Below are 15,368 nucleotides of genomic sequence, written 5' to 3'. Positions count from 1 at the left end.
AACAGCGATAGGGGTCAACTCCCCTTTTCATGTCAACCTTCAACCAATGTCAACTACCAATAATGTTCAAGCCAAGAACATTTAAACCTACCTCTCTTTGCAGTCAGTGCTGTGCTTTTTTACATAATCTTCAGCCTCATCAGGGGGGTTGCCAGTCGGACTGCCTCCCTGTCTCAGCTCTGGCAAAATTTCCAAGCAGCAGACAAGGCTGAGCACCAAAATCAAGCAAGTCAAAAAGCAAGTCACGTTTATTGTTGTTTTTAAATTGCAAGAGTCTTCCTGACTAAAATATTAGGAATTTTAAAACAAATCCTGCTTCTGTAGGGTGGAATTTTGTGTTTGTGTCCCTACCGCTAACACTAGTTAGGGAATGTAAACAAACTGGTCTTAAACACAGAACATAAAATGAGTGGAGGATACAGTGCAGCCAAGTTACAATTCCTTTCCCTTTTAATAACATAAAAAACAACTGGTCTAGAAGTTATTTTTGCAGTATTTTTATGTGTTTGCTGTTCTGTGCTGGCATTCGTTTTATACTCTACTGATTTCTTGCTTTTTGTGAGAAACTCCCTGCTGAAGGTACACACTACACTGCATCCTTGCTCTCGGCCACGTATTCTAGAGAAAAGTGCACCACATACTGCACTGGAGCGCTCACAAGTCTCACTTCAAAGATATCTGTACCATGAATCAGTTGACATCACAAGAGCAAAGCAGGTTTGATCTTTCCCTGACGTTGGTTCCCAAAATGATTTTTATTTTTTTTAAATTCTATTTACAGTTCTGGACAGTCTAAAGCTGTGGATAAGGACAAAAAGCACCACTGTTTACTGTACTCATTTAGTACTCAACTCAACTGAGCTTTTAAAGCTCACATATTTTAATTTGTTTAAGCCCCCTTTTTTTTGCTATGCTCCACACACAACACTGTTCACAAAGCATAAGACCTTCTGGACATGGCTGCCTGTAGCGCTGCTGGATCAACCATATGAATGCTAGTATCCCGGAAAAAACAACACAATAAAACCCTGAATAAAACTTTTATTTCTGTCAAAAATGTGTGACTGAAAAAAAACACAATGCTTATATAAAGATTATAGCAAAAGAAAAAAAGTGTAGTGTGTGATCTGTATAAAAAAAAGGTTATAAGCTCTTTCAGGCCTCTGGCTGATTGTAATCTTGCATATGTTTGGAGGTAGGCCAGTTATACAGAATAAGGTTTAAAATGGAGATGCAGCTCTTTACAGAAACAGGGCAGATCTGAGTCAGGAAACACAGATAACAGTAAGCATAACCATTATAAATTTATGTTTTTGCAATCTGGATGCGACAGCACTGTTCCTGAAATGAAAGTCACAAAGTTATGAATATATCTCAACAATATAAAACAAATAAAACAGGGGGCAAAAGGGACCAATAAATTACTAGATGCACATTTCAATTAATAGAAAGAAGCCATTATTCATTGTCACAATTTATTATGATTACAAATTATTTTGACTGCATCACTGTAAAACCCTATTAATGGGGTTAGTTTCTACATGAAAATACATAACAGGGTTGTGTTCACAGTAGAGAATACAAACAGGCCCTATTGGATCACATGGTGATCAAACTGGATAGTCACAACAAGCTGGTCAAAGGCATTATCCAGCTTCCAAAATCAGCAACATCTGTTCTTCCGGAACAGTGAAGCAGACGATCAGGACAAGCTTGGGGCAACTTCAATGCTATTGATCCTCAGTACTGTCTGCGGCTGCACAATTACTGAAATACAAAATAAAGTCAATTTAGAGACAAGGAAGGATTTCTTTCAGCATGTGGCTTCAAATGCCATTTGCATTGCTTTTCTGACCCTTACCTTTTTATGATATTTGCAATCACTCCAAATGGTTTTTATTGCAAATGCTACAACACGTTTTTATTTTGTGTGTGTTTAATTTGCTTTGTCATGAGTTTAGAAGCTTTTCTTCAGTTCTAATTCCCAGACAGACATTACCTTGGCTAGATTAGTCAGTCACTTTACTATACAAATGCCATTTTAACTTAATTACTCTATAATATAAAGAGCACTACCAGCAAAGAAAATGCAGTAACAAAATGATAATGATATAAAAAATGGCTAGGCCACTACAGCTAACTGGTAGAACATTGATTTAAAAACTTGGCTTACTTAAAAAGGTGCCTAAAACTAAATGTGCCAACTATGTTATAATAGTTTTCCTGCTAATGCAGTTTTTGTGGCAGTGGATTTTCAAATAGAATGAAAATAACCCCAGATATATCAGTGTCATCTTAATGGATGCGGCAGGCATAGCATAGAGCCTGTAACTGAGGTTATGCGACTTCAAGCGATAGTGCCATTTCCGTTTCCATGATAAAGTTAATGTCTTTGTTGACTTCAACTTAAAATAAACACAGCAGATTTAGGCAGGAATGGACACTTACCTACACCCTGGGGAAATCAGAAAAAACAACAACACCCCAAATTATTATTTTTTTGTTTGTCTTGACTATAATTATGTTTTTTTTTTTATACTGCCCTCATTAAAGAAATTCTGGCATTAGTCCTCATGTGGCAAACTCATAGAATTGAATATGCTGTGAAATACAGGTTTGGACTAGTTCGCTATTGTAAAGGAAACAAACATTAACATGTCTTGTGTTAAAACAGCATTACTGTTGCTACTTTGTATGTATTTAATACACAGGTGGATATATCTTTTACAATATTATCATCTTCAAACTTTGTTTTCGTATAGAAGGTAAACTGATCACTTTGCGGTTCTGTCACATAACATACTTCTTTTTCTCTGGTATCGGTGTCTTTTCCAAAAGCGCATGTGTACTTTGGGCCAGGATTCAGTCTTCTCGATCACCGTTGCCTCGACTCGCACTAAGTCTCGCCTTAATGAAGAAATAACACAAGTTCACTCAACCATTATTTATAGAGCAAGGAGCTTAAACTGATAAACACCTTTTTCTTCTTTAACTTAATGCTCTAGTCTTTCTGAGTAGCTCCGATTGCCACTGCTCAAATTTTGACATACGAAAATGCTTTGAACTTGTTTGAGAATCCCAATTCCTTGTTCCAGTAAAGGAGGCAGAGAATACCAGTAGCATCCCTTTAGTTTGACCCCTAGTGATGCCACTTTGTTTTTTAAATGTGGTACTGTGGCAATGTGCCCCGTCCCTGTGTGCATATGTGTATGTATGTATGCGTGCGTATGTTAATGTTGGTGTATAGATTGGTACACGGGATATAAACGGGTCTGTGTTTCACATGTATTTAAAAAGTGTATATTTGTATTTAGGCACGGGATTGCACATCACGCACGTGCATTTAAAATATAATATGTGAACACGGGGTTTCACGTAATGAATTCACGTGCTGGGATTCAAGTGAATAATTAATTAGTAAGCGCAAACAGTATAAATAGATGCACGTTTAGTCACTCGGGGGTTAGGTGTTCGGTGAGTGGAGAACGGGATTGGAGACGGAGGTGAAATAATAATAATAATAATAGTAAAAGTAAAAGTAGTAGTTAACGTGTTTTCACTCACCGTGTTTGTTTGTCTCCGTGCACCGTTTGTCTGTGTAGTCCGTTTTGTTTGTCTATTTATTTTGGCGTGTAGTGCCGTGTCCAGTGTTTTTGTCTGTTTCAAACCTTTTATTTTCTGTCTGTTATTAAATGCTGAGCGCAATCACGCGCTCAGCTTTACCAAAACCCCATCTCTCTGTTTATTTATTTCCTCCATCTGGTCTGACGCCACCCACTCCGGCCGTCTTTGTGACAGGTACCTATGCAATTTGTCTGTGTGTTTACTAGAGTAATACATATATGCATCAATTTAATTTGTGTTATACTGGATTCTGCCCAATCAAAGCCCCGGTTTGAACCATCGCACCACCACAACTTTTAGCTGAAAGTCAAATTTTCACCATTCAGTTCCGGTTTTTAATAACCATGCACAAATAATGCCTGAGGGGAAATATCACGGCTCAAGTGAATGAATGATTCAGGGTTAGGGTTATCTTTGTTTCAGGTAACGAAGACGTGGAGTTCGGCGGTTTCGGATCAGATGATTGATTACCCTTTCCTGTTACGCTACAATGCATAGTTTGTACTTTTTTTTTTAGACACAGCAAGAGCTTATAAGTCAGACACCATTCTTTTTGTATTGAACAGTTTAATGCTACAGTGCTACTTTGGATGTTAATTTATTATTTTGTGTTGTGTTCTCAAACTGGACCCTGCAATTTTTTACTTGCAGAGATTATGTAAAGCCCTTTATTTTAGTGGACTGAAAATTTCACATGTTAATAAATTTTTTAAATGTAGTGACTTTCAGCATTTTTCACCTACAAATGTGTTTTTTCATGTGGCTTTGCACTGGACACGGCAGCTTTAAAGTTTAATGTTTTTTTGTGAAAAGATTTGAAATGACAAAATCAGTTGTATTTCATAAGTCATTAAATATGTTAACAGCACTTCTTGATTCTTCATCGTGACTGTGTGCTCTACCTTTGAATTTTAAGCATGCTTAATTGTAAACGTAATCTATGTATCTAATGTTAAAAATACTCCCTCTGCAATCATGCCTGTAATTTCACCCCTGCCTGAGTCAATGCCCCCTCACACTTTTGCCTTAATGACAACTTTACGCCCCCCTGGGCGTTGACTCGTCAGAATCTGGTAGTAACCATCTGTTTATACAATCTAATTCAGCATTGAATGTGTTCCTTAGATGATACTCAAGAATATCTAACAGAATTGAATTATTTTAGATTTTTACAGGGACTTTACTGAGGGGTCAAGGGGTATCTTTGTCACTTACAGGTATGAGGAACTGCAAGGAACGTCCGACGACTTTGATAAGGAGCTAGGCTTTTGAAAACAGTTCAAAACACTTTCACAGGTCAATATATATATATATATATATATATATATATATATATATATATATATATATATATGTATATATATATATATATATATATTCAGATTCTGCCGTGTCAACGTTAAGGCAAAAGGCTGAATGATATTTATCTAAAACTACTAATAATTAAAAACAGTACTGGAAGGTAAGATGTTTTTTCAAAAGCCTTTAACATTATAGATTACTTTGAGAAACTATCCGTACTATAATAGAACAGCTATTATTAATCAGAACAAATGTCCAATATCCAAGCTCAGTGTTTGGAACATCTCTTTCTGAAATAGAAACATTTTGGATATGCCTACCATCTATCATACAGTGGCCTTCTAAAAATATCTTCTAATGGACTGCTTGAGTTATTAAGGAAACATCTTTTTTTTTTTTTTAATTAATCATTACCTTGCTTTTCTCTGAATTCGACATATCCAATTGTATGTTAAGCTCCGCTCACCGCTACCACCCCTGCGCTGACTTGGGAGTGGCGAACACGAACACACGCTGTCCTCCGAAGCGTGTGCAGTCAGCCAACCGCTTTTTTTCACTCTGCAGGCCTGCCATGCAACCGACCCTACAGCATCGGAGGACAACGCAGCTTAGAGGCAAGCCTGCAGGTGCCCGGCCAGTCTACAGGGGTTGCTGGTGCGCAGTGAGTCGAGGACACCCTGGCTAACCTAAGCCCTCCCCCCCGGGCGGCGCTCGGCCAATTGTGCGCCTCCCCCTGGGAGCTCCCGTCCACAGTCGGCAGTGGAAAAGCCTGGACCCGAACCAGCGACCTCCAGGCTAAAGGGCACATCATCCACGCGGAGCACCTTTACTGGATGCGCCACTCAGTAGCCCCTACAATGATCTTTTCTTTAATGATAAGTAAATATATTAGGTTCACAGAACTGCCTGTGATTTCAACTGACCGTGGTTAATAACCTTTTCTATTCTCACTGGGCTATTCATACCCTTTCAATAGCTTTAATAACTCTGTCTGATGATAAAGGATAATAGCTGTGCTAGGCTGGGCCTACACCTCTTTCCATTTTAACACCTTGAACAAATGCATAAAGAAACCATAATCATTGACTAAAAAAACATTTTGAACAAATAAGGATTTACATTTAGGATTACAATTTTAATGTCTTCTCTTGCTAGTTCAATGCCCTCCTTTTATTACTTTTCAGGCTGAGCTAAACAAAAGACACACGGAATTCATGTACTATCAAAAATGACTGCATTCTATATTCAAAACTGCCTCTGTCATTTATAGATTGAGTGGTGGTATTGCAATGTAGAGGACAACATGGAAAGTTAATTTAACCCAGATGAATGTGTACATATAGGAAACACACACATTAAAATATTTAAAAACGGATTCAGGTTTAAATGATCTTTTAATGAAGAATCTGTGTCACCTATATGTCATTCTAAATTGTGAGTGCTGTATTATGGTATTTTGTGCACTCCTCATAAATAAACACATAAAACAAAGAACCCTAATGATCTTGTTAGAAATACTGTGATTTTCATCAAAATCCTTACCCAAGAAGTGGCTTTCCTATTAAAGTGAAGTCAGCCCCAGCAACCAGTAACACCTAGACAATGTGAATAAAAAGGTCTGTCAGTAACATTAGTACATATCATCCTTCTAGGATATTACAGCCACGTTACAGGTGTCACTACTGCATCATGAAGAAATCCATATGAATAGCCATGTCATTTTTTCATCAGGTTTCCAAGCCTTTAGACAAGTTGTTTCTTGTTAGTGGCTTAAACAGTAGGCAGTTAGGTAGCAAACCCCTCCAAAAACAGTTATCTTTTTACTGTAAGGAAGAGTTAAACAAGTTTTTCTCAGTTTCAGAAAGGACTTTAAGTATATGCAGTGACTTTCATTTCTATATGTATCAAAATATGGTGAAAATGGTCTTGCTGAAGGTATGAAGCATACGTTCTAGTATAGTCAGACACAAATAATAATGGTACCTTTTCCATTCTGATTCGCTCCCCGCATTCAGCATCTATGTGGTTTTCTATCAGTATCAAGTCTTCGTTTGTTACCTTCCACTGACGACTAGCAAAGTGCACAACCGCAAACAGCCTCCCGTACTGCCCTGCTGCAACAAGACTGTTCACTTTCTGCACAACTTCTGCGAAGCAAAGATTCATTTTAATATTTTCAACCATGACACGAGGGGGGGGGGGGGGGGGAACAAAGTAACTACAGTATCATTAGCTCAAAGACATTCTCCCATGTTACAGCAAGTAAAGTAAGTGCAATTCAGTCCAGTTACTGTACCTGCATGCTGCTTTGTCACCTCAGATGGGTTTGGGAGTTTCACTTCAGGCCAAGGTGGTCTGGATAAGGAGGTTTCTGGGACATACCTTTAATTATACAAACATATTATTTTAAGCAAAAAATGTACTACAGATTGTGTTTAGATGCCATGCAGCATTGAATGTGGCAAAAATATTGGATTATGGATTATGGATTATGGGATCAGATAGGCTGAGTGACAGAATTGAAAGGTCACACTGCCACATGGTTTCTCAGTAAACAGGAATCAAGGAAGGCAAGCAAGTTCAAGGATAAACAAATCCCAATATTAAATAAAAGGAAACATGTTAATCTTACTTTAATTAGTAAGTAGCTGTTAGTAATAATGTTGCTAATAAAAGGTATGAAAATAGATTTCCTTCACACAACAGTAGGGGATCTTTAATATAAGAATATGTCAATAACACAACAATATATCAGATTTTAGTTTTAAATTACCCAGGAATCAGTTTAGACTTCTGCCAACTTTGATGCCTCACAGCAGTTGACAACAGGGAACCTGAAAAAGAGAAATACATGAATCCACCTACAAAATATGTTTGCCACATTTAAATTGAAGACACCTGCAGCAAAATCTGTTCTCCAGAATACCCTAAAGACATAAATGCATCATATTAGGTACTTTCCTTCATCACAGTAAATTCTGCAGTTTTGAATACAGAATCTGTTTATCAATTTCAGTGCCAATTGTCTGCATGCTATCAAAGTCTGTAAGGGTTTTTTGTTTTTTTTTTTCTTTGCAAGCCTCAATTAAACATGAATTAATCACCCTGGTCCTCTATTTGGAGCCTCACATTGCTAGCTACTCAGAAACATGTGCTTTTCCTGCACATTGCCAGACTTCCCTTTGTGTCAGATTCTAATGAAAAACTGTCTTCTTGCTTTTCAAGAATGTTTCTCAATACATATAGTATATTACTATGTGTAATAATATGCATATGTGCTCAGTTGCATTTTATGAGTCTACACATTTTTTCCCTTCTTGCTTTCAAATACAGAAGTGTTCTCAATGCATCTAGTTACAGTTAAAAATGTAAAATTACTCTGTACATTTGATATTGAACATGAAGTCCAGTAATATGTAATTCAGTTTACATTAATTGCTAATACCGTTAAGGATTAGATTTGATTTAGCAAACATGGATTACACTATTAAACGGAGCTTCTCAGATCACGCTTACATTATAACCTTTCCACTGCGGCTAACATTTCCTATAACAGGAGCATCTATTTTGTTCGCAGTGACAGCGCGACAAGAAGAATTCAGAGAGGAAGGAATATAAACAAACTGGAAAGCCAATAATTGCGATAAAATAAGAGTGCATTAAAAGCAGTCATAGAAAGCTATAGTCACCCATGGAACTTTTTTTGTATAACTGTACCAGGGTTAGGTGCATTTGCTCTTAAATGTGATCAATACATCAATCACCGCATTTGCATTTGAATACGTTTGCAATGTATTTGCACTTGACAGAATGTATCTAATCGATTTCAAATGCATTTGGCAAACGCATGTGCATAATCTATTAAAACGCGTTTAGCAAACGTTACTATTTAACCAACTCCAAGTGCAATTAATGACACAGCTATTTATTAGCGATTCGTTGTTAAAGTTAATTGAGAATTTACAAGTGTTTGAAGTCATTTGAAAACACATAACTAATTACATAAGGAGCATGTGAAAGGTGGCTGTTATAAACAGGGACTGGTTTCAATTCATACAGAAAAGTGCATGTTTACAATTGGTAAGGTGTTTCAGTATATATTTTGACAAATGCATTTGAACAATCTATCAAATGCATTCGCATTTGTATTTAAATGAAACTGCGGTACACGCATTTGTATCTGTAAGATTTACAAGCGTTTTCACTTGCATTTAAATACACTTGAAACCCAACTCTGAACCGTACACAGAGGAGGGACAATGATGCCGGAGCTCGTTGAAGCCAAGGAGCCCCCTCAGTTGTTATGTACAGCACACTTAATGAATGGGGGTCACACAAATATGTACTGTATCTGTGCCTTTAATCTTTACTTGATCTAACATTCAGTAGAGACTTAGTGGCAACACATTTTGCTCTGTGATAATGACGCTGAAAACAAAGCGTTTGTATTGTGTGACCGACCTTTCGTTACACCCGATGACATTACTCCACAGCGTCACATGCAATATGTTTTTTTTTCAGCATAAAGGGTTAATAAACAGTTTATACAAATTGATATTACAACATGTGCTAACTGTTTGACATTGACGTTCCTTAACAGCATGATACTCGCCACATGTTCCCAAAGCACAAAATGGTGTTTAGCCTTTTCTGGCTCAATCCCGTTGCCCACACCCCACAGAGGTTTTCACCTGCTCGAAGGTACACCGGTGAGGGAATGATTTTCCCGGTTAACCTGCACGATCCCCGCAAAAGTTCCCCACAGCACCGCACCACAGTCACCGCCATCTTCGTTACACACTCCCCCGGAAAGAGAATAAAGTATGACCCTACCTGGGTCAGCTGAGAAAGCCTTCCGTGTGCTACAAGGAGCGAAAAGTAAGACCACTAAACCGTCACAGAAAAACGTTTGTTTATTGCAAGTGTAAATCCACGATAGTCTATTAACTCAGTCTGTATTTATTTATTTGTATACAAATATACATAGCCACGTACATACTGGTATATCAGAGCGGGTTGTTTTCTATTTCGCACGCATTTTTTTAAAAAATTGTATTTCCGTTCTAAAGACATTTAAGTGTTCTGCAGTACGGGGTTGTCGAGTAAGTGCTGTTTGTTTGGTTTGGAGTGCATGGGTGTTGATTATGTGTGTTAACAATAAAGTATATACATATAAAAATAGATACTGTACGCATATATTCTGCAATGTTTTGTACCAATAAATGACCCGTTCTTCCTTTAATGTATCATTTAGCAGTAACCAACTCGTTTCTGTGTTAGTATGTTTTAAAACCACATAAAGTATATGCGTTTTTATACCGGCAGTAAACTATTTTCTGTCGCTACTTCTGTAAGTCATAACCGCAATGATTAGTGGAACGTGTTTTACAAAATGTGTAAAGTTCACTCTAGTATAATTCATAACTTGAACAATATTTAGCAGAGTTTTTCTTCTGTGCTGAGTGGCAGTTGTTTTTTTGCGGTCAGATTTCAGTGGCAACTTTTTTTTTTTTTTTTTTGAGGAGGCTGGAAAAATAAGGCTAGGGAGCGTGTTAACATTACGTGCTTTAGCAGTTTTTATATACAGCTATTTTTATTTTAAAAAAGTGGGCGTTTGCTAAAATGTCAGTGTACATTTTTGTGAGAAGTGACTTGCTTTCAGTCATTAGGTATTACAGAGTATCTTCGTCTGTGGATGGGAGATTTTTTTTTGTTATTGTTCAGTATCAGTAGCTGCTGTCCTATACCTCTTCGGTGCCTTCCAGTACAAACACAGTAAAGCATGGGGTAGTCGGGGTATCTGTGTCTGTCTGTCACACTGACTTGCATGTGAAACTGCTGTAGGTCTGGAGGTGAAGTTATCGTTCTCGTATATGCCCTGAGAAAATCTGATGGAAACTGAGCTTCCTATTTCTCCAATGTATTGCATCTACAGTATTCAGAGTTGTAATAGTTACATCATTGTATTGGTTTCAGGAGTTTGACAACCATGGCTGTGGAGAGCTTTGTCAGCAAAACGTTAGAATTACTAGAAGAGGAGAGAGAGGCAGAGATTGAAGAAACCAGGTACAGTCATTTTATTCTTCTATCCGCCTGTTTCTTTAGAAACACCTGCCATCACAATGTCAATATCATTGTAGGGCCAGAAGAGCCGGCATGGCATTTCCAGTGTTCTGGAGGGTTATGGGACCGCTCCTCAATAAAGACTCTTTTAGCCTCAGTTAGGTTAGGAGAGAGAACAGATTGTGAAACTGATTTGCAACAGGGCAATGCAGCTTTTATATTTTACATAATTCCTCATGGGAGGACTGCTTATTTAGACCAAAGTATGTGCTGCATATTGCAGTTGTCCCCCCACCCCTTTGTCTGTCAACATTTGATATTTTTTGCATCGGCATTATTGCAATGCTATTGTAAAGCTGTAATAGTGACACTGCTTGTAATTTGATGGTATTTGCAGGTTATGGCAGGAGAACATTTCTTTAAAGGAGCTACAACGCAAAGGAGTTTGTCTGCTGAAACTTCACATAGGGAGTCAGAAAACAGGCTTGTACGGGCGGCTTCTGGTAACATTTGAACCAAGAAAATACGACTCGTCTGCTGTACTGTGCAGCAATAGTTTTGGGCCAGGTAAGCACGTCAGGCCGTACGTGGACTGAATTAACTAATGCCCAACAAAAGGTGCAGGTCTGGAATATTGGCATGTTAGAATTCCCCATGAAATCACTTTTCAAAACTTACCTTAGTGGATTGTTAATACTTATTTTTAGAAGAAACACGCCTCACAAGCTATAGGTACTTTACAGCTGTGGCCAAAAGTTTTGCATTACCCTGTAGAATTAACTAATTTTGCTTCATAAAGTCGAATGAAACCTACTGAATAATGTTACATTAATATTTCAAATTTCATACCTGCTTTGTAGTTTTCCATATACTTAACGAAAAACTGACAAATTGAAAAATGTGACATTTCAAAATCTAACATGAAATACTGCACTGCTATTATGGCTTCCGGTAGACTTTTGCAATATCATTTTGTAGTTTAATTGATAACATGATGAAATAAAAGATCTAAATTATGTTCATATAGTTTCAATCCTAAAATGCTAGGTGCTGCAAAACCTTTGGCAATAGCTGTGCATAAGAACGGGTCACAAAGGGGTGCGATGATTCAGTATCAGCAACATGGCTAGCTAACCCATTCCATTGCACTCTGTGTAAAGTAGTGTCTTCTACCCTCTCCTTATTTTGTCACTGCACCATTTCCAACTGTGTCTGCGATTTCAGTATTGCCTATTGTCGAGTCCTTTTAAGATTTTAATTCAAGTCGTCCCTACTGTAAGTCAACTTTATTCTAGGTTAAATAGATTCGATTCCATCAACCGATAGGTTATAAACCCTTATTTTGGGATTGTTCAAGTACAGCTGTTTCAGACCTTTTGATTACTACTCACAAATTAAGCTTTTTTTGGTTTCAGTTTTGATGGAATATTTCTAGGCATTCTCTTGCCCCAGAGTAATCAAGCTGCTAGACTTGAAGCATGCATTGTGCAATCTGATCTGTTCTTTTGAGATGTTCGAAACCTTTTGTAATTCTTGAGATACGGAGTGCAATGGAGAGATCGACAGAAATAATAATTTTAGTGTACTGCACCATGTTTTGGTAGTTTGATAAGTGAATATGTCAATGAGAAAAGCCTTGGTTATTGACCATTTCATTTGAAATCCATTCTGATCCCTTCTTGTTGCAGGTGACATAGTGGGTTTATATGATTCAGTAGGAATTGGTCCTTCCTCCCAGCTTGCCACTGGTGTTGTGACTCGTGTCACGCAGAGCTACCTGTCAGTTGCCTTTGATGAGTCCAGTGATGGCCTGAGTCTGGACAATGAGGGCCCCTTCAATCTATTAAAGCTGGCCAATGATGTCACCTACAAGAGACTGAAAAAGTAAGTGCATCACTGAATCTAACTAAAACCAAGGCATATGTGCAATTCTTAAAAACCTTTTATCAATCTTTTTATAAGTGTCTTTTAAATATCTGTTTTACATTTACTTACTATTTTGTTTTTTGCAATTTTTCTAAGGGGTTCTGTTGCTCCAGTTTTGAGTAATTATATATATTTTGCCTTTATTTGGCTTTGAACTAGCTTTGAGCCTTCCTCTTTCCATTCAAATCATTTCACAATGTCACCTTGCAACTCTGCTAGCCCCACTTACTATCTGTCTGTATAAATATAGGGGAGGGGGCTTGCAGAGAACACATCATCACAAGATTTGATTGGAGGGCTGTTTAGTGCAGGCACTTAGCTCAAAGCCAGGTAAAGGTTGATTTAGAAAATAATGTTAATAACTCAATGCTGGAACAACAGAACTCAGAGCCACTCATAATGCGTTCAAACAGCATAGGCTAGTAATAGGAAATACATAAAACATAAGTAAAAGAGAGAGAAAGAAATTCAATTACTTACTCAACTGCATCTGCATTATTCTGCTTGGGTGTCCTTCATCCTTCCAGACCCAGAAAAACAAACACCAGAAGATGCAATAAATGGGCTTCATCCAGTTAATGTAGTAATGTTATACACTGTACAGCAGGGTACACAATTATGAATGTGGTAATAAATGTAAATCGTATTTCAAGGACTTTCCAGTAAAACGCATTGATTGGCGTAACCCCTGTTGGTCCACCTCACCTGAGCTGGGATTTAAGCTCTCTTTTAGATCAGGGAAGCACAACAAAATGTAAACAGGATTGCAACAGGAGGACAAATATAAGAGAAAGGAAACGAAACACAGCACATTAAAATGAAACTATTTTCTCTATAGCCTGACCACACCAGAGCCCTGTTTTTCACTGCAGCTAAATTCTCTTTCTCCAGTGCTTTGAACTCCTTGAACCAGTACAGTGCTGGCCCAGCTTCTAATCTGATTGGGGTCCTGTTTGGCTATTCAGAGCCAAGTCCTTGCCAGGAAACAAGTAAGCAACACTTTTATTTTAGCCTTTCAAATATTAAAAACATATGTAGTCTATCTGTAACAAGCCTCATGAATAAATACATTAACTACAGTGATCAAACTACTACTTTCTAGTACCTGTTCACTTCCTGTGCTACACGCAAGTCAAGCTACAGCTGATCTACAGAGCAGGAAGTGAATAGGTACCAAGAAGGAGTATTTTAAATGTTGTAAGTAGTGTTACAATGTAACCTCCATTAAAAAATGATAATGGTTCCTATTTCACACAGCTTTAACTCCTGAAGAATGCCTGTTTTATAATTAAAATACAGTTTAACTGTTCAGGATAACTGTTGCAGTCTTTCAGTTCTTTGATACTGTCAATCTGTATTGTATGCAAAAAAAAAAACATGAGTATAAGCTTTGTGAATAGGAGATGATGCTACTATTAAAAATAAGTGGTCAACATACAATAACAGCATTCTAACCTTTTTATTTATTTTATATATTTTTTAGAAACTCTAGACCTGTATAACAGCTCTCTGGATGAGTCGCAGAAAGAAGCAGTTTGTTTTTCTTTGTCTCAGAAGGAACTGGCAATAATCCATGGCCCTCCTGGTACAGGGAAAACTACCACAGTGGTAGAGCTGATACTGCAGGCCGTCAAACTGGGCCTAAAGGTGAGCCTCTTCCCTCATGACTGTGACAAACACCCCCACCCCTCACCGCTATAAATACAAAACTAGAGCATCGTTATCATGAAAAGGAAGATAACCATGTGCTAATGTCCAAACTAATTTCCATCACAACTGAATAAGCATGCCTCTACATATATGTAGAAGCATACGTATGACATATAGACTGCCTGACAGCTGTCAAAGAATTTGCATAGCAAGTCTCATCACAGTATGGAAGTACGTGTGTTTCCACTCTAACTCTGTCACCAGGGTTTGATTGGGAGGTTGAAACTAGTTAAATAATTCAGTGAAACTTACCCTTAATATGTTGGCATTATTTGTCTCGTGTCATATTCCAGTTTAAAAGAAAAATATATATTTCAGTTATGAAGATGCATTTTGTACTGGGTTGTGTTTATGGGGCAAAGCATTCATCAAAGTTGTATTTATTATTATAAGACAGTAGTGCTTTACTTACATACCAACTCAATAGCATCATAAAGACTTTACTTTTGAAACCTCAGCACAGCTCAGCCTCCAGCCACTGAATGAAACTGATATTGACCAGCACTTTCAAAATAACTTTCTATATAATTTCAAAATAATAATAATATTATGGCTATATTGCGTTGAAATACACTTTTTCATTTTTTTCTTCAATGGTTTCCAGTGCCATTTTTTAAAACTTTTTTACAAACTGGACTTTTTAAAGCTTAAAACACTTGTTGCGTAATTGCTATACCTTAGAGTTTGGTTGTGTGTTACCCTCACTAATATAAACAGCCCTCGACTAGGTCGTTTATCCACTC

At 37.5% G+C, this 15,368-nt stretch overlaps 2 protein-coding genes across 5 annotated transcripts in view; one reads left to right on the top strand and one right to left on the bottom strand.

Annotated features, from left to right (window-relative positions):
• Positions 1-1,024: 1,024 nt before the first annotated feature.
• Positions 1,025-9,753, bottom strand: LOC117432380 (large ribosomal subunit protein bL21m-like). The gene is made up of 7 exons (XM_034054234.3): positions 9,618-9,753; positions 7,700-7,760; positions 7,223-7,308; positions 6,910-7,073; positions 6,469-6,521; positions 2,804-2,907; positions 1,025-1,767 (listed from the first exon to the last, which is right to left on the bottom strand). Exons 1-7 carry the CDS (start codon positions 9,712-9,714, stop codon positions 1,703-1,705), a joined length of 630 nt encoding a protein of 209 aa, XP_033910125.1. The 5' UTR covers positions 9,715-9,753; the 3' UTR covers positions 1,025-1,702.
• The window catches only part of ighmbp2 (immunoglobulin mu DNA binding protein 2), a 24,060-nt gene continuing 17,679 nt past the window's right edge, over positions 8,988-15,368 (top strand). Inside the window, exons 1-6 of one of the 4 annotated variants that reach the window (XM_059001899.1) lie at positions 8,988-9,006; positions 10,903-10,992; positions 11,387-11,556; positions 12,678-12,873; positions 13,807-13,904; positions 14,399-14,562. In XM_059001899.1, the coding sequence (XP_058857882.1) occupies positions 10,916-10,992; positions 11,387-11,556; positions 12,678-12,873; positions 13,807-13,904; positions 14,399-14,562 (705 nt within the window). In that variant the 5' untranslated portion in view covers positions 8,988-9,006; positions 10,903-10,915. The other 3 variants (XM_034054233.3, XM_034054232.3, XM_059001898.1) reach the window with 3 other exon arrangements.

This window comes from Acipenser ruthenus, chromosome 27, assembly GCF_902713425.1.
Source record: "Acipenser ruthenus chromosome 27, fAciRut3.2 maternal haplotype, whole genome shotgun sequence".
In the NCBI taxonomy this organism is placed as follows: domain Eukaryota; kingdom Metazoa; phylum Chordata; class Actinopteri; order Acipenseriformes; family Acipenseridae; genus Acipenser; species Acipenser ruthenus.
This window is presented reverse-complemented; position numbering and strand designations above follow the sequence as displayed.